This window comes from Amblyraja radiata, chromosome 15, assembly GCF_010909765.2.
Source record: "Amblyraja radiata isolate CabotCenter1 chromosome 15, sAmbRad1.1.pri, whole genome shotgun sequence".
NCBI classification, from domain to species: domain Eukaryota; kingdom Metazoa; phylum Chordata; class Chondrichthyes; order Rajiformes; family Rajidae; genus Amblyraja; species Amblyraja radiata.
Window position 1 is genome coordinate 6,855,928 of NC_045970.1, and position 19,055 is coordinate 6,874,982.

The 19,055-nt window shown below is 44.3% G+C and overlaps 1 protein-coding gene across 1 annotated transcript in view; it reads left to right on the forward strand.

The window, feature by feature from the left end:
- The window catches only part of noc3l (NOC3 like DNA replication regulator), a 78,445-nt gene that overhangs the window by 35,532 nt on the left and 23,858 nt on the right, over window positions 1-19,055 (forward strand). The window contains exon 8 of the mRNA XM_033033580.1: window positions 14,050-14,143. Coding sequence (XP_032889471.1) covers window positions 14,050-14,143 — 94 coding nt within the window. The remainder of the gene's footprint in view (window positions 1-14,049; window positions 14,144-19,055) is intronic.

Below are 19,055 nucleotides of genomic sequence, written 5' to 3' on the forward strand. Positions count from 1 at the left end.
TAAAATGAGGAGAGAGAGCTGCACATGTCTGGGGTCAGAGGGGCTCATATTTGTGGAATGATAAATGTTTTGGAACATTAAGAAAAGATTATTTTTATATTGGATGTGGTCAGGATAAGGATTGTTGTGATCATTGATACTCACTGAGGGATGGATACTTCTTGGCAGCATCCACTAGTGAGGCACAGTGCCCTCCATAATGTTTGGGACAAAGACCCGTCATTTATTTATTTGCCTCTGTACTCCACAATTTGAGATTCGTAATAGAAAAAAATCACATGTGGTTAAAGTGCATATTGTCAGATTTTAATAAAGGCCATTTTTATACATTTTGGTTTCAGCATGTAGAAATTACAGCAGTGTTTATACATAGTCCCCCCCATTTCAGGGCACCATAATGTTTGGGACACAGCAATGTCATGTAAAATGAAAGTAGTCATGTTTAGTATTTTGTTGCATATCCTTTGCATGCTTGAAGTCTGCGATTCATGGACATCACCAGTTGCTGGGTGTCTTCTCTGGTGATGCTCTGCCAGGCCTGTATTGCAGCCATCTTTAGCTTATGCTTGTTTTGGAGGCTGGTCCCCTTCAGTTTTCTCTTCAGCATATAAAAGGCATTCTCAATTGGGTTCAGATCGGGTGGTTGACTTGGCCACTCAAGAATTGACCTGTTTTTAGCTTTGAAAAATTTCTTAGTTGCTTTTTGGGATCATTGTTTGGGATCATATGTTTGGGATCATTGTCTTGCTGTAGAATGAACCACCAGCCAATGAGTTTTGAGGCATTTGTTTGAACTTGAGCAGATAGGATGTGTCTATCCACTTCAGAATTCATTAAGTTACTACATCAGCAGTTGTATCATCAATGAAGATAAGTGAGCCAGTACCTTCAGCAGCCATACATGCCCAGGCCATAACACCCCCACCACCGTGTTTCACAGATGAGGTGGTATGCTTTGGATCTTGGGCAGTTCCTTCTCTCCTCCATACTTTGCTCTTGCCATCACTCTGAAAAAATTAATCATCGTCTCATCTGTCCACAAGACCTTTTTCCAGAACTGTGGTTGCTCTTTTAAGTACTTCTTGGCAAACTGTAACCTGGCCATCCTATTTTTGCAACTAACCAGTGGTTAGCATTTTGCCGTGTAGCCTCTGTATTTCTGTTCATGAAGTCTTCTGTAGACAGTGGTCATTGACAAATCCACACCTGACTCCTGAAGAGTGTTTCTGATCTGTTGGACAGGAGTTTGGTGATTTTACTTCGGAGTCACGTGAGTGATTCCGTGAAGAAGCCCCGCCAGGCCGCATGCGTACCATTATCGTCATCGGCATGGCGAGGCACAGGTCTGGCAGGCAACTCATTCCTGTCAGCGGTAAGTAAAAAAACCTACAGGTAAGTTTTCATTACTTACCAGGTTGGGTTTTTCCTGCAGGAACCTGTAGTATATATTGGCTATAGTAGCGCAGTCCGGGCGAGCCGCGGAGAAACCGGCATTGGGCTGTGGGGAGAACTCCAGGTCCACACCGCTAACGTGGGAGCCGGCGGACGTCGGGTGCGATACTCCAGCCGCTGACAAGGCCGTCAGCGACTTCCAGGCCGCGGAGGTTTCCGTGGCGGGTTAAGTCCCAGCGATAGGGTAAATTACATATGTCTTTTTTAAGTTTTCTTTAAAAGACATTGGGACTAGCTTAGATGGTTGGGTTGGGCCAAAGGGCTGGTTTTCTGTACTTTATGCCGGGGGTAAAAGCTATTCTAAAAATAACTCGTAAATCGGGCCAGGAGGATACACCTCCCAATAAAAACGATGTTGTGGACGTCTGATAAAATGGAGCACCTGATAAAAGGGATGCTCCATCACGACAGGCTCCAGAAGGAGCTTCATACCCAACAGGTCACCACAAGGGCCGTGGCAGCAGCCTAAGGGTAAGGCTGTATAAATAAAATCAGCTCCAGGACAGCAGCTTTATATCCACGGGTCCTCTTGGGGGATAATGGCAGCAACACCTGTAGACATGCTGCATTATGTCTCCCTCATGAAGGAGGTTGAGCCTACCAGGGCAGAGTTATTCTGTCACTGAGGTTACAGGTATTACAAAGCATACCCCAAGGCATAAAGTCAAGAAGCTGTTGAGCACAGCTCCAGCATAATTTACCCCAGTAAGGAACTTTTATATTCTGAGATTGGAGGTATGGAAAAGCAGGTACCAAGGCATAAAACCAAGAAAAGGCTGTTTGAGCACAGCTCCTGCATAACATGGTCCAGCTAAGGATCTTTATATATCCTGAGACTAGAGGTATTGGAAAGCATACCCCAAGGCATAAAACCAAGCAAGGCTGTTGAGCACAGCTCCAGCATGATATCCTCCAGCAAAAGAGCGTTAGATCCTGAGGTAGAGGTGGACTCTGAGGTTGGAGGTATTGAAAAACATACCCCAAAGCATAAAGCCAAGTAAGGCTATTGAGCACAGCTCCAGCAGTATATGCTCCAGTAAGGGAGCTTTGTATTCGTAGGTCTCTTCAGGAAACTCTGCTTGCAAGACCTGATCAGGCTGTCCAAAAATCCTCTCTCTATGAAAGAGATCACCAGTGTCAGTATAACCAACTACAAAGGTGGAAAAATACCCGGAGGGGCCAGAGTTCCCCTCATGCTATAAGTGACGAGAATGAAAACACTTAAGGGGTGACATAAAAATAAGCCGCTGAACTTCTCTTAGGGAAAAAACTATGCAGGTAAAATCTGGATAGGAAGCAAAGTTTTGGACAAATTGAGGTACCATTAATAAGCAAAGCTTCATTATTGCGGCAACAACACACCCTACGCCTTCGTAGACAGTAAACAATTCACTGAAGTTGGTGGTAGCATGAAAGTTGCACAGGGGAAAATCCTAGACCTTAGTCGAGCTCAGGGTAAATATGGGGCCATCTACAAGTTGGCAATAATTACACTTGTTGGTACTAATGATAATAACAACATATGTTTGGGTCATATGTCGTACAAAAATAGCATTTCCCTTGGTAAGGGTGAAAAGGTCCTAGTAGCCTTACAACACACAAATGGATGAGATTTAACCATGTAAAACTGCACAATGCTAGGATCCAAGCACAGAAATTGTCCAGAGTTGTTTCAGGGCAGGCTCAGTATTATGGCCAGGAATAGCTTTGGGACATAAAAACGTCTGGGGGCGTCTAGACAAAAAAGAGCACCTTATGGAAAGGATGTTCCATCATGACAATTCCATCGTAAGTACTACACTCATGGGCCACCCCATCAGCCGGGGCAGCAACCTCCAGCAGAGGTCTATACAGGGCAGACCCGTACCAAACAGGAGGAACCATACCTCCACGGGTCAACATGGGGGCCCATACCAGCAGCGCCATGTCAAGGGCTGCTGAAGCCTCCCTCATGAAAAAAGAGGGAGAGCCAGGGCAGTATGGCACTGACCCTGAAGTTGGAGGTATAGCGGAGGAGCAAACCCCAAGGCACCGCAGGTCTGCCTGGGTGCCTATACCAGCAGCACCATGTCAAGGGCTGCTGAGGCCTCCCTCATGCAAGAGCAGGGAGAGCCAGGGCAAAGTATGGCACTGACCCTGAAGGCACGAGAGCATCGCTCCAGGTGAGCCGGATGTGGCATGTAAATTTACCATACCGGCAGGAACTGGTGAGGCAATAGAGGAATCTGGCTAATAAACATCAACAATATGACATCTCACCAGCTCCAAGAATCAAAACGCTATGAAACACCTGTAAATTGTGCGTCACTCAGAATGCCCACCATGAACCAGGTTATCTGGGGGCAAATGGGTGCAATCCTGCAATCGCAGGAACTAAGGCTGCAGAAAGTATTAAAACCAATCGGATCAGGCATAACGGCATTGTGCGGTCAGTCAAAGCCATTATCAGACACATAGCAGGATACATTGGGCCGGGTGTGTAACGCCCACTTCGAGATTAACTGCCTGAGAAAGAACTATCAGACCGATGTTAAATCCAAAGTTGTAGCACTGTGCTGATCATCAAACATACTGCCACCAAACTTGGTATTTGGAGAGGTCCTGGCTAAGTAAGTCAAGGACCTAGATGACGAGGCAAGGATGGTCGGCCTTATTAAGGGAACTATCCCATCACTACGCCGTTGGCGTGCACCAGTGCATACTCCCACTACAATTCGGAGGCAAAAGAACCCAGCAACCATGGAGGCACGAGCAGCTGGACTTGTCCAAGACATATCTCCTATAGACCAATCACCAATGGGGGTAGATTGCAAATGTTTATAATGAATAGTGCTGCATAACATCAGATCCTTTCACACTGGACAGCATTCAGGGGTTCAAATTGAGTTATCCTTGAATAACATCCACCCACTAAACATACACCAAGTCAGAAATTGGTGTTTTCAAAACCAGAAACTTTACAGGTAAATGATAAAATTGAAACCATTATTCACAAAAGGTGTAATAAAAAAGACGGATCATGAGCCTCTGCAGTTTGTGTCTAAATATATTTCCCAAGCAAAAGAAGGATGGGGGATGGCGAGCAATTCTGGATCTAACCCGACTGAATTCCTATGTCCAGGAAACATTTGGTACTACTAAACAATTGGTTTCCAAAGGATATTATATGGCAAGTTTAGATCTGAAAGATGTATATAATTCAGTACAAACGTTCTGTCTGACTGTCTTATGCAGCTAGGTTTCCTGCTTTACCGGGAATAAAAATACAACCTTTACGGTTATTCTTAACATAAAATTTGCTGGGTTAGCCTGTGGTTCGGGAAACCAGCCTCTGCATGGTAAATCAATTATTCACTTATAGATTCTGAGTGGACCAGTCCTGCGACTTGGACTGTCATTCCAATTCATGTCTGTGCTCGCTGCAAATGCAGGGATAGCACCAAGAAAGGAAAGCATTACATCTCCTCTTCAGGAAATGGGAAGTGTTGTTTAAATATTTAAGTCACAGCTCATACGGCACAGATAACTAACAGCTTGCTGTTCGTTTCAAATGGGTCTTGACAAAATTAAGTTATAGGACCATGAACTGTGCCCAACGTGCTTCCCATCTTATTTACGGCAGCAATAGGGACCCACCCTGCCGGGGTTCACCCCTAATATCAAGGGAGAAAGGACATTTTTCACATAAGTTCCCAAGATAAGCACAGGGCTAATGGGATATTTAATGTGGTATTAATACTATTTCAACAGGGGGCTCCAGGTACATCCTTAGTTGGCTCGGCTATCATAGGAAGTTATCTTCAAGGCGCAGGTCGGCCAACGAGTTCAGTCACTACATATTGTGACTACATTGGATGATTACATCTGCAAATAATATTATGTTTTAATATTTATATAAGCAGAATAGACATAAAATCTCAAACTAATTCATGACCTACCTCATGAACCTTCGGTTATGGTCACATATATATAACAATACGTCAAGTTCGCAAAGAGCTTAGAGGCTCGGAACTAGCAATGTTGATAATATAAAAAACTTTAAAAGGGTATTGGGTTGGACCATCCCCAGGTGATCGAAACAGGGTTTGGCTCATACAGGAGTAGATACTGATATATTTCCGAGACTCACTCCACCAGGGCTGCTACAATTTCCGCAGCAAGGGTTATAAAAAATTCATAATAACCCAAGGCCAGACCAAGGGTTTTGCCAACTTTACTTAGTTGGTTAGTTACCTCCGAATGAGAGTAACTATTTATTCATTATGAATGTTTCCCTCATCTATCATTGAAGCAGCCGTGGTTGTGGTGACTCGATTCTCACGGCATGAAATCACAGAGCTTTGAAATCTTCACGGAATCACTCACGTGACTCCGAAGTAAAATAGTAAGATTAAACGAGATCTTACCGGTTTGAAGTTTGATCTTTATTTTATGAGGAGTTACGGTGAGCGATTACGTGCCCTCCGCTCCCGGCCCTCATATTCACAAAGATCATCTGGTAGTTCTAGTCTTTTGAGTCTTACTATGTTATTTCGACTGCTGTTATCTGTGATTTCACACCGCTGCTTTGAAGAATGATACGCATGCTGACTAGCGGGGCTTCTTCACGTAATCGCTCACCATAACTCCTCATAAAATAAAGATCAAACTTCAAACTGGTAAGTTCTCGTTTAATCTTACTATTTTTCTTTATTGTAGAGAGAATTCTTCTGTCATCAGCTGTGGAGGTCTTCCTTGGCCTGCCAGTCCATTTGCGATTAGTAAGCTCACCAGTGCTCTCTTTCTTCTTAATGATATTCCAAACAGTTGATTCTGGTAAGCCTAAGGTTTGGCTGATGTCTCTAACAGTTTTAGTCTTGTTTCTCAGTATCATAATGGCTTCTTTGACTTTCATTGGCACAACTTTGGTCCTCATGTTGATAAACAGAAAAAAAGTTTCCAAAGGTGATGGAAAGACTGGAGGAGAGACTAGGTGCTGAGAGCTCTCTTATACCTGCATTAAGGAGGGAATTAAACACACCTGAGCAATTACAAACGCCTGTGAAGCCATGTGTCTAAAACGGGGTTCACACGGGAGGGCTGATCCCCCAACGCAATATTCCACCTCTTCACCAATTCCAATATTGGTGGCTAGTGGGGAGGGAAGGGGGGGGGGGCTTTCTGGAGCGCTAGCATGTGTGTTGTGGGCTGAAGGGACTGGTTTCCAGAGGGCTAGTTTGGACATTGTGGGCCGAATGGATTCTTGGGCTGGCAGCTCAGTCATTCGAGCCTGCTGTGCTGGCAGCTCACTCACTCATGGCTGGTGGGCTGGCAGTTGACTCACGGCTTTTCCTTGAAATTCAAATGCAGTTTCTTACCACTTCAAGCAGGGTGTAAGGCCACCAGATTCAAGTGCAGTTTCATACCATTTCAAGCAGGGTGCAAGGCCACTAAAGACAGCGAGTCGTGACCTCTCCCTCCTCCATCTTGCAGAGACTGAGCCACGCCCACACTTCTAGGTTTTATAGTCCCTCCCCCCTCCCACCAGAAGGGGCGTGGCCTTCATGGCGTGATTGACAGGAGAGATAATCTTAACATTTTTTAAACACTAATCACTCTTTTATTTTTCATCGATGGGAAAAATCCTCGGCACCTGATGAGCGGAGGGGGACTCTGAGTAAGGTGGCCAAAAATCACAGCCGTACGTGGTAGCGTTTTTTCTAAAATCAATATAAAGCACAAGCAGGAAGTGGTCAAGATTAGACTTTTAATTATATAGAAGGCAAGGCAACTTGAATTAGGCAAGGCAACTTGAATTAGGCAAGGCAACTTGAATTAGGCAAGGCAACTTGAATTAGGCAACACAGCTTCAGTATTTCCAAACCAAAGGCAACACAGCTTTACCATTTCCAAACCAAAGGCAACACAGCTTTAGCATTTCCAAACCAAAGGCAACACAGCTTTAGCATTTCCAAACCAAAGGCAACACAGCTTTAGAATTTCCAAACTATATTTTCAAACCACATTAAGGGAACTGACAGGTCAGTAAAACCACTCACAGTTTAGTAGACATGTGTTCAGTGTTATTCACAGCACAGACTGAGAGATGTGACCCTCTCGCTCCCCCATCTTGCAGAGACTGACTGAGGCACTCAACACTTCCGGGTTTTATAGTCCCTCCGGAAGGGGCGTGGCCTTCAGCAGAGGGAAAAAAAGCAGTGCTAGAGTAACTCAGCGTGTCAGGCAGCATCTTGAGAACGTGGATGGGTGGCTTTTTGTGTCGTTAAGCCCCTGTCACACTTTCACGACCTAATTGACAACTTCTGCCGAGTTTGCCCTTGACATACTCGCAGCATGGTCGCCACGAGGTCGTAGGAGGTCTTCGTAACTCTTCTTCATGCTCGAGCCTTGAGCTTCACAATTTGCAACTCTTCAATCCTTTTGTCTCATGCCTGTCTTTTCATCTCAGGCTGATGGACAAAGGCCAATCAACCTCCCTCCTCACCTTCAGCATCCTGCAGCTTTACAATGTGCAACTGTTAAAACCTGGTTTGCCTCAAATCTTCTGTATTTTCTCTTCTCAACTGGCTGCCTATCAAAAACCCCTCTTATCAGTTTTTAACATGTGTCCCCCCCCCCCCCCCCCCCCCCCGTTGCCATAGATGGATGCCTCACCCGTGTCCCATAGGTCTGCTCTAACTCCCTCTTCCTCCAGACGGAACAAGGAAATAGGTTCTGTGGTCCTCGCCTTTCACCCAACTAGCCTCGGCATCCAACACATCATCCTCTGACATTTCCAACGTGATCCCACCACCAGTCACATCTTCCTAAAGCCCACAGAGACCGCTCCCTCCACAATTCCTTGGTTTGCTTATCCCTTCCCACCCCAGGTACATAGCCCTGCAACTGCAGGAGATGTAACACCTGTCACTATTACCTGACCTTCATCCAGGTATCCTCCTTCCAGATGAGGCAGAGGTTCACGTGCACCTCATCTGCTGCATCTGGTGTTCTCCTGCAAAATCGGCAAGACCAAGCGTAGATTTGGCCACTGTTTCGCTGAACACCTGCGCTCGTTCTGCTAATGCCTTATGGATCTCGTTGCTAAACATTTTAACTCCTCTACTCATTCCCACACTGACCTTTCTGTCCTGGGCCTCCTGCATTGTCAGAGTGAGGCCACATTCAAACGGGAGGAACAGCACCTCGTGCTCCACTTGGGTAGCTTACAACCCAGCGGTCTGAACATTAAATACTCCAATTTTATATAACTGTGGTCCACATGGACTCTCACCCATGTCTTACCTCTCCCTCCCTTTTCACCTACATTTTTCCTCTAGCTTTGCAATCCTTTTCAGCTTTGGCATTTGTCCAACCTTATGCCGATCAACCCCCCTCCTCTCACCTGCATCAATCTATTACCTGCCAGTCTTTGTCCTGCCTCTCTTCTCTCCCAGCTTTCTTCCCCATCAATCTCTGAAATCAGTTTAAGGGTCCCCAACTGAAACATCACCTATCCACGTTCTCCAGGGATGCCGCTGAGTTACTGCAACAATTGTTTTTTTTAATGAGGAAAACGGCACAGATTTGGGATGTTAGTTTCTTTTTGCCATCATCAGCAAGTCACAGTTTTATAATGGAATTGTTTAGCTCGTGTGTCAGACGACGTTCTGCCATCGCTTTGCCACAGCCAGTGCCACATCTGTGCCTCTGCGGAGATCATCCACAGTGCATGCCTCCCCGCTGCAAGTCAGTAGGTGGGCCATTGTCTGTACCTCTCCACAGTTGCATTTGTCAGAGTCCGAGAGGCCCCACTTCTTCAGGTTGAGTCCGCAGCGTCCCACTCCAGTGCGGAGGTGATTTAGGGCTTTCCAGGTAGTATAAGGCAGGTGGTGTCCTGGTGCCATCTGTTGTTTGGTTTTGGTGCCTGGCACGGTTGGCTCTAGTTCCATGAAGCTGTTGCAACTCTTCAGGCGTTTCTTGGCATGTTGGTGATTGAGCAAGGGGTGGTGGGGGTCTGTGTCCGCATTGAAGCGTTCTACTGCAGCTGCCCAATCACGTCTTCAAGATGCTTCGTCGATGCCAGCCAGCTCGTACAAAGTTCAATCTTTGTCGGCTTCAGGCATCCTGTGGTTTTCCTGCAGGCAGTGTTCAATGCAGAGTCCACCTTGCATGCATGTTTAGAGCGGCTGCAGACGGGGCTTGCATATTCTGCCACTGAGAAACAGAGCGCAGGGGCTACAGTGTGGATTGTTGTTGGTTCACTTCCAAATGAACTATTTAATAAAATAAAAACAGAGAATGCTGGACATATCTTATGCCTCCTTCATTTTTTCTTATTTTGGAGATTGATTGTGCTTGCATTTCCTTCATTTTTTTCCCCCTGATGATTTGAATGTGTGATCCTAATACTAGACCCATCCCACTAACTAATCAGAGTCATAGTATTACAAAATTAAAATATTTCTGACGTTGGGAATATGAAATAAGAACAAACACTGCTGGGCAAGATCTGTGGAGAACGACACATTGCTTGTTGCTTGTCATTGTCCGTTCAACCTTAAAACATATAAGATTATTAAGGGTTTGGACTCGCTAGAGGCAGGAAACATGTTCCCGATGTTAGGGGAGTCCAGAACCAGGGGCCACAGTTTAAGAATAAGGGGTAGGCCATTTAGAACGGAGATGAGTAAAAACTTTTTCACCCAGAGAGTTGTGAATCTGTGGAATTCTCTGCCTCAGAAGGCAGTGGAGGCCGGTTCAACTGGATAATTTCAAGAGAGAGTTAGATAGAGCTCTTAAAGATAGCGGAGTCAAGGGATATGGGAAAAGGCAGGAATGGGGTACTGATTGTGGATGATCAGCCATGATCACATTGAATGGCCGAATGGGCTATTCCTGCACCTATTGTCTATGTATCTATGTATTGCAATATTACAAGCTGCAGAAATTGTCTGTCAAACAGCCTTGCACAGATTGCAAACTTTGCTGTGTATATTATTTAGTGTGTCTCACTGTTTCTACGACATTTTGACTGATTAAAAAAACCTCTCAAAACAGAAGTGAAAGTGTAAAATAGTGAGCTAAACTCAAACGGTGTAGCTTCTCTGGACAGGATCAGTCTTAAATAATAAACATCACAACCCATCAGCAAAAGGGAGAAGAATCAAAATGGGGTTTTATATAGCACCTTCTATAATTGTTGAACATTGCAAAGAGCTTCATAGCTCCTGAAATATCTTTGAAGTGCCATTACAAATGTGTTGAGTAACTCCAGAAAGCTTTTGAGGAAAACTCATTCTGTCTTGCTAATTGAAATGTCAATCCCAAAGTCAGGTTTCTGCAAAGTAAGTTTTTGAAAATCTCATACTTCAGAGCGATGTTTAGATTGACTTTTTGCGGAGTGCCTTTTTAATGCTTTAATTTACTGTTTAGTTGAAAGTCTCATCTTGTCTCAATTTTAACAGGGCATTAGCTGTGTGTCATAAATGGCACTTGCAGACATGAACATGTAGACTGCAGGTTTAGTGCCTTGCTGGAGTCAGTCTGTCTGCTTGGAAAATAATGTAATATCCATGCACATCCAATAAAAATGGCTAAATTAGAGGCAAAGATAGCCACAAAAAGCTGGAGTAACTCAGCGGGACAGACAGCATCTCTGGAGAGAAGGAATGGGTTACATTTCAGTCTGAAGAAGGGTCTCAACCCCAAATGTTACCCATTCCTTCTCTCCAGAGATGCTGCCTGTCCCGCTGAGTTACACCAGCTTTTTGTGTCGATCTTTGGTTTAAAGCAGCATCTGCAGTTCCTTCCTATCACACTAAATTAGAGGCTGTGTTTTATGTGGTTTGGAGAAAGCTGTGGCAGATGGACTTTGATTAGAGGGAAGTGAAGTTGCCGTTTTGAGAAAATGTTTGTTGCAGTGAGAGTTTGGAATATGTACCATTTTAAAGGGGTTTGAAATTTCACAACTACATCATTAAAAGCCATTGCACAAATGCAGATACTTATCCAAAGCTTCTGAAAACTTAACCTTCATACCACTTTTCATGTTGCCACATTTCCAATAGACTTGTGACTACGTTGAGCAAATTGAAAATAGGAATACAAGATCTAAGATTGCTCACTTTTGTCACTTGTGTTGTGGTTTGAAAACCAAAATGTGAAAATGTTGAACCTTCATCTCGCTTGCAACCCCAGCAGTGCTTCCAGGTGAGACAGAGGTTCACGTGCACCTCCTCTAACCTCTTAGATTGCATTGGGTGTTCCTGATGTGGCCTCCTGTACATCGGTGAGACGAAGCGTGGACTCGGCGAGTGTTTAGTCCAACGCTTGCCCTCGGTCTGCCAAGGCTCACTGGATCTCCCAGTTGTTAACCATTTTAACTCCTGTTCCCATTCCCATATGGACCTTTCCGTGCTGGGCCTCCGCCATTGGCAGTGAGGCTGTACGGAAACTGGAGGAACAGCACCTCATATTCCGCTTGTTTATGAAGGAACTGCAGATGCTGGAATAATCGAAGGTAGACAAAAATGCTGGAGAAACTCAGCAGGTGAGGCAGCATTTACGGAGCGAAGGAAATAGGCGACGTTTCATGTCGAGACCCTTCTTCAGATTCCGCTTGGGTAGCTTACAACCCAACAGTATCAACATTGAATTGTCCAATTTTAGGTAAATAACCCCATACCCACTTCCACTCTTCAAGGGATTTGCACCCATTTCTCCCCTTCACTTCCATCTATATTTCTTCCTTTAGCTTCACAATTCGCACCTCTTCAATTCTGTAAGGGCCTGTCCCACCAGCATGCGTCTAGTGCGACCAAACGTGGTCTCTTGAGGCATACGGCCGCGCGGGGCCAGTCCCACTTCGAAGCGGGGAGGCGTATGGAGTTGTGCGGGGCAGGTCCCGACATGGCGTGGGGCTCCGAAAATCCTGCACTGTCCGAAAATCCCGCATGCCAACGGCCTGTCGGCCCGCAGGCGTCTTGACGTTGTACGCCTAGCGCGTAGTGTTGCGCGATGACGTCACCGCCCGGCGTGCCGTTGTGTGATAATGTCACCGCCCGACGCCGTGCGACGTCCAAATTCAGTCGGCCCGCCTCCTGCCCAGCTGATTGGTGAGTATGATGTCGGGACCAGCCCCGCACAACTCCAGAAGCCTCCGCGGTTCGAAGTGGGACCGGCTCCGCGCGGCCATACGCCATACGTTTGGTCGCGCTAGACGCATGCAATCGCATGCTGGTGGGACTGGCCCTTTAGTCTCACACCTTCTGTCTCTTCAACTCTGGCCTTTGTCCTACCGTCTGCCAGTCAAAAACCCCCTCACCCGTATCTATCTATTGCCTGCCAGGTTTAGTCCTGTTCTTCTTTACCAGCTTTCTTTCCTTCCCCCCCCCCCCCCCCCCCCCCGCAATCTATCTGAAGAAGGGTCCCAACCCCAAATGTGCAGAGCTGCTGCCTGGCCTGCAGTTACTCCAGCACTTTGTCATATTTTGTAAACCCAGCATTTGCAGTTTCTTGTTTCTAAACTTCATCTGATCTACGCCACGCCATTATTTCACCCGATCAGGAGAATTCTATTTGTTTCACCCATACCCCCATCCATTCATCTCTGGTATCAAGGCTAACTTGTTTCTCTTTCTCAGTTTTAATAAAGTGTCCCAAATGTTTGCTATTCTGACCAGCTGAATTTTTCCAGCATTTGCTGTTTCTTTTTCAGATTTCCAGCATTAGCAATGTTTTCACTTTTAAGCGTGATATCATATTATCTGGGAACATAATTTCAAATATTCTAAAACATAGCATTTTTCGTACTCTTTTATCATTTCATGTCAAAGTTGAATACTATATCTGCAGTAAGAGCTGGTGAACTGAGAACACTAAACGGTCTTGAAGGGTCTCGACCCGAAACATCACCCATTCCTTCAGGCAGTGAGATGCTGTCTGTCTCGCTGAGTTACTCCAGCATTTTGTGTTTATCTTCGGTGTAAACCATCATCTGCAGTTCCTTCTTACACACTAAACAGATGCACAGCTTTCCATCAGTGGCTCTTGCTCAGAGAGAGATTACATGCGTGAGCTGCAAGGCTGTGCTCTGATCCTTCCTTACTGCTTCAGACGATCCAATTTGCTTGTGGCACTGACATGTGGCTTGATTTTTCAGTGATCACTTACTAGCTCAACATCGATTACAAATCTCTGCGTATGCTTTCAAGGACAAAGCATTGATGGGTTTGCTCTTGTGAATGCTCTGTCTCACTCGATTATGATCGAGCTGTACAGGAGACTTCCTCATGTGACACTTTGCAGTGATTTGAAAGGATCATTCCGTTTGCTTTGATCAATGCCATCAAACTTCCTCTTTTATAATTTTGGATCTTCTCAAAAATTGTAGAAGAATGGAGATAGTTACCTGCTGACTGCCTGTTTAGGTGCGCGTTGATTAGTGCGAGGATGTCTTTACATTAGTTCCTTGCAAGTTGTCATGAAGATCATTTTGTTGAACCACTTTTGCCTGCAACTGAGCATTCAATGTTACAATAAATTGTTCAACTGTGGCCCAAACAGGGTGGTTACGAATGTGAAAGCTATGAAAGAATTGTGTTTATCTATTTCCAGGTTAGAAAAGAAACGCTATATTTGAGAGAATTTGAAGAAGGATTAGTGTGTCAGTACAAGTTTTATTTGGAAAATCTGGAACAGACTGTTAAAGGTACTTGGGTTATAAACAATATAATGTAAATAATGTAATAATATTTGTTATTATAATATACAGCCTTGTATATTTAAGGAATTTATTTGTGTATTAATGATAACTGTGATCAAGGTTTATTTCCAGGAAATACTTCATGGTCCATACTTAATCATCGTTAATGCATATCAATTACAAATGTTACATTTAACATTTTTGTGACCAATCAACTTCTAATTTAATAATACTAACAACTAAAAGTTTAAACTCAAATTAAAATTCAGACAATTTGAAAATCTATATTTTTAAAACTTTTTAGAGGTGCCAGCACGCCACAACGACACAAAACGTCACAAGATAAAGCTCATAATGTATTATATGAAATATTTCTCTAACATGGAGCAGAGAATGAGTGGATCTAAATAGACTAAACTTGTTTAGTTGTTATATTAATGATAATTGCTTTACTTGCTATTTTACTGACATAAAAATGTTTTTTTTTACGAGTCACCATGAAATATGTGCGATGTGCCAGAAAAACTATTGATTGGCAAATATTGTGCCTCTATTCAAGATGGGCTGCAGGGTAAAGCTTGGGAACTACAGGCCAGTGAGCCTAACATCTCTGGTCAAAAAGTTACTAGAGAGTATTCCGAGGGATCAGATATTCATGCATTTAGATGGACATGGCTGATTAGGATTAGTCATAATCATACTTTATAAGCCAAGTATGTTTTGTAACATACGAGGAATTTAATTTGTCATAGTCATACCAATAAAAAGCAACAGAACACACAAAATACATTTTAACATGAACATCCACCACAGTGACTCCTCCGTATTCCTCACTGGGATGGAAGGCAAAAAAAAGTTCAATCTCTCCCTTGTTCTCCAGCTGTCGGGGGCTTCTAACCTTCCGTTGACGGGATGATCTTACTCTCGTAGCCAGCAGCGGGCCTCCTCGTCAGGGGAATCAAGCATCTGCATCGGTGGGGGGATCTCAGCTCACCCGCGCCGGGCGATCTACCCCGGGTCGGGGCTAGATGAACGTTGTGTGGCTTGTGGAGCTTCCCGACGTCGGTCTCAACCCGAGACTGCGAGCTCCTTGATGTTAAAGTCCGCAGGCCGCAGTTGGCTCAAAGTCAGTCCCGATCAAGGCCTCCAGCTCTACGATGTTAGGCCGCAGAGTGACCGGAGATACTATCCAAAAAACAATTGCATCTCCGGCAAGGTGAGAGATTGGAAAAAAAAGTTTCCCCCTGCCCATCCCCCACATAAAACAAACCAGAGAACATTAACACATACTTTTTAAACACACCAAAAATTAAAACAATTAAAAAGACAGACAGACTGTAGGCAAGGCTGCCATCGAAGGGCCACCCGGTGGTCAGCACAGTTTTGTACGTGGGAAGTTGTATCTCACAATCTGAGCTGGAGATGTCATATATATGGATTTCAACAAAGCATTTGACAAGATTCCGCATGAGGGCTGCTCTGGAAGGTTAGATTGCATAGGATCCAAGGAGAGATAGCTGAATTGATAGAAAATTGGCTTCATGGAACAAAGCATAGGTGATGGTGGAAGGTTGTTTCACAGACTGGAGGCCTGTGACTAGTGATGGGCCTCAGGGTTCGGTGCTGGGCCATTGCTTTTCGTCATCTATATCAATTATTTGGATGAGAACATACAAGGCATGATTAGCAAGTTTGCACATGACACTAAAGTGGGTAGTTTTGCAGATAGTGAAGATGATGGAGATTGCAGCAAGAATTTTAATCAGGTGGGCTGAGGAATGGTTGATGGAATTTAATACAGAGAAATGTGAGGTGTTGCATTTTGTGAAGTCTAACAAAGGCAGGACCAACATAGTGAATGGTAGGGCTCTGGGGAGTGTTGTAGAGCAGAGGGATCTAGGAGTACAGGTGCATGGTTCCTTGAAGGTGGAGTTATAGGTAGATAGGTGGTCAAAAAGGCTTTTGGCACATTGACCTTCATCAGTCAAGTTTGAGTATAGACGTTGGGAGGTCATGTTACAGTTATATCAGACATTGGCGAGGCCACGTTTGGAGTATTGTATTCAGTTTTATTCATCATGTTACAGGACAGATGTTGTCAAGCTGGAAATGGTGCAGAGAAGATTTATAAAGGATGTTGCCAGGACCTGAGGGCTTGAGCTATAGGGAGAGGTTAAGCATCTTGGAGTGCAGGAGGATGAGGGGTAATTTTATAGAGGTGCACAAAATCATGAGAGGACTAGAGGTAATTGCAAGGTCTTTTGCCAAGAGTAGGGGAATTAATAACCAGAGGAGATAGGTTTAAGTAGAGAGGGAAAATATTTAATAGGAATATGAGAGGAACAAGCCGAGAGGAACAAGGTGGAGGTGGCTGAGGCAGGTTCTATTATAACGTTTATGAAACAGTTAGACAGGTACATGGATCGGACAGGTTTAGATGGATATAGGACAAACGCAGGAAGGATGGACTAGTGTAAATGGGGTGCGTTGGTCAGTGTGGGCAGGATGGGCTGAGAGGCCTGCTTCCACGCTGTAACACTCTGACACCCTGACTGTCCATTCAGTGATATGGGGATTAATTACAAATTCTTGGCTAAAGTTACTTTCCATAGTCATAATTGAGGACTAATTTATCTTAAAGCAATTGCACATACAAGATATAAATACCATTTCCGAATTCTATAGATTTTACAGCCCTCATTTAAAAGAAAAATGAAAAACCCAAAACATCACTATCCATGTTTTCCAGCATGGAGTAAGCCATCTTACTCCGACACTGTCTTTTTTTAAACCCAAGTCAAGTAAAGTTGATTTACTTTGTCAATAGCTGCAAAAAATATCCTTCATAAGGGATCAGCTTTCCAGGAGTTAGGGAAGAGAAATATTTTGTCAAAATTGTTTGAATAAAAGTATTCATGAAGAAGAAAGGAAGAATTTCCAATTCTGTAGCTTTTACTCACTTTCAATGAACTGATGTTTTGTGGGCAGTCAGCAAGATTCTACAACCTTATTGAAACTACTGTCAGCCAATAAGTTGGGGTGGACTGCGTCTAGTCTTAGACTCTCCCACTAGTGGAAACATCCTCTCAACATCCACTCTATGCAAGCCTTTCACTGTTCTATATGTTTCAATGAGGTCCCCCCTCATTCTTCTAAACTCCAGTGAGCGACAAACGCTCATCGTAAGTTAACACTCATTCGTGGGATCATTCTTGCCTCCTCTGGACCCTCTCCAGGGCCAGCACATCCTTCCTCAGATATGGTGCCCAAAATTGCTCTCAATATTCCGAATGCGGCTTTATCAGCATGACATCCCTGTTTTTGTAAACAGGCCCTCTTGAAATTAATGCTTGCATTGAATTTGCTTTGTTTACTACCAATTCGACTTGCAGATGAACTTTTGGGAATCCTGCACCAGCACTCCCAAGTCCCTTTGCACATCCGATTTCTGGATTCCCTCCCCACTTAGAAAATAGTCTACGCCTTTATTCCTGCTGCCAAAATGCATGACTCCACACTTTGCTACACTATATTGCATCTGCCACTTCTCTGCCCATTCTCCCAACCTGTCCCAGTCCTTCTGCAGAGTCCCTGCTTTCTCCACACTTCCTTCCGCTCCACCTATTTTTGTATCATCCACAAACTTGGCCACAAAGCCATCAACCCCCTCATCCAAATCATGAATATACAACGTGAAGAGTAGCAGCCCCAGTACTGACCCCTACGGAACTCCGCTAGTCACTGGCAGCCAACCAGAAAAAGCCGACTTCATTGCCACTCTTTGTCTTCTGCCATCGAGCTACCCTGCTATCCATGCTAGTACCTGCCATTTGATACTGTGGGCTCTCATCTTTCTAAATAGCCTCACATGTGGCACCTTATCAAAGGCTTTCTGAAAATCTAAGTAAACAACATCTACTGACTCTCCTTTGTCTGTCCTGCTATTTACTTCTAACCGGCCTTTACTTCCCACGATGCTGCCTTGCTTCCTTCTTGTGCAGAGGGATAATATTAGCAATTTTCCAATCAACTTGTGACCACTCCTGTCGCTAGTGATTCTTGAAATATCACCATCAATGCCTCCACAATCTCTAAAGCCACCTCTTTCAGAACCTAGGGTGCAGTCCATCTGGTCCAGGTGACTTATCTACCTTCAGCCCTTTCAGCTTCCCAAGCACCTTCTCCCTAGTAATAGCCACTCCAAAGTACCCTCTGTATAGCCCTACAGCTCTAAATAACAGTGCCCAGTTATTGTGTGAAGTGATCATTGTGCTACATGACTCTATGACTCCATTATCATTACTCTTGATGTCTGGCTAATTCACTGACAGTTCCTTGTAAGTTGTTCCAGAATAGTTAGATGGGGTCATTTAGAAATTAAGGTGAATATTTCAAGTAATTATTTGACACAATGGGCTGGTGGAGCACTGCAGAGGAGACTGGGAAAGTTGTGTTTTCTGTATGACGAAGCTCAGCTGATTATCAAAGGACATTGAAGAAATCAGATTTAGAAATAATACAAGAATAAATAGTCATTTGAGGTTATTGCTGTAGAAGTGGAATCAAACAGTTTGAACATATAGATCTTTATTGGTATGAAACTTGGGATAAGTGGGGTCTTGAAGCAATGTACAATATCGCTCAGAGTGAGGAGTTGTGAAGTGGGATAGAGTTGGAAGAAATGGACGTAAGTAAGTTGGCACCTGCAAAAGGTCGCCGAAATGTTCAACATGTTGAAAGTTCTGTGGCGACCAGAAAGATGGCCTGTATGGTCGTGAGAATTCTCCTATGGTCGTGAGAGGTCTCCAAAGAGTCGTAGCATCTTTCTGGTCGCCGCTGAATTTTCAACATGTCGCTGAAATTTTCAACATATCATGGGTGCCGGCAGTCGCCTGTAAAGGTCGCGTAAGTGGGACAG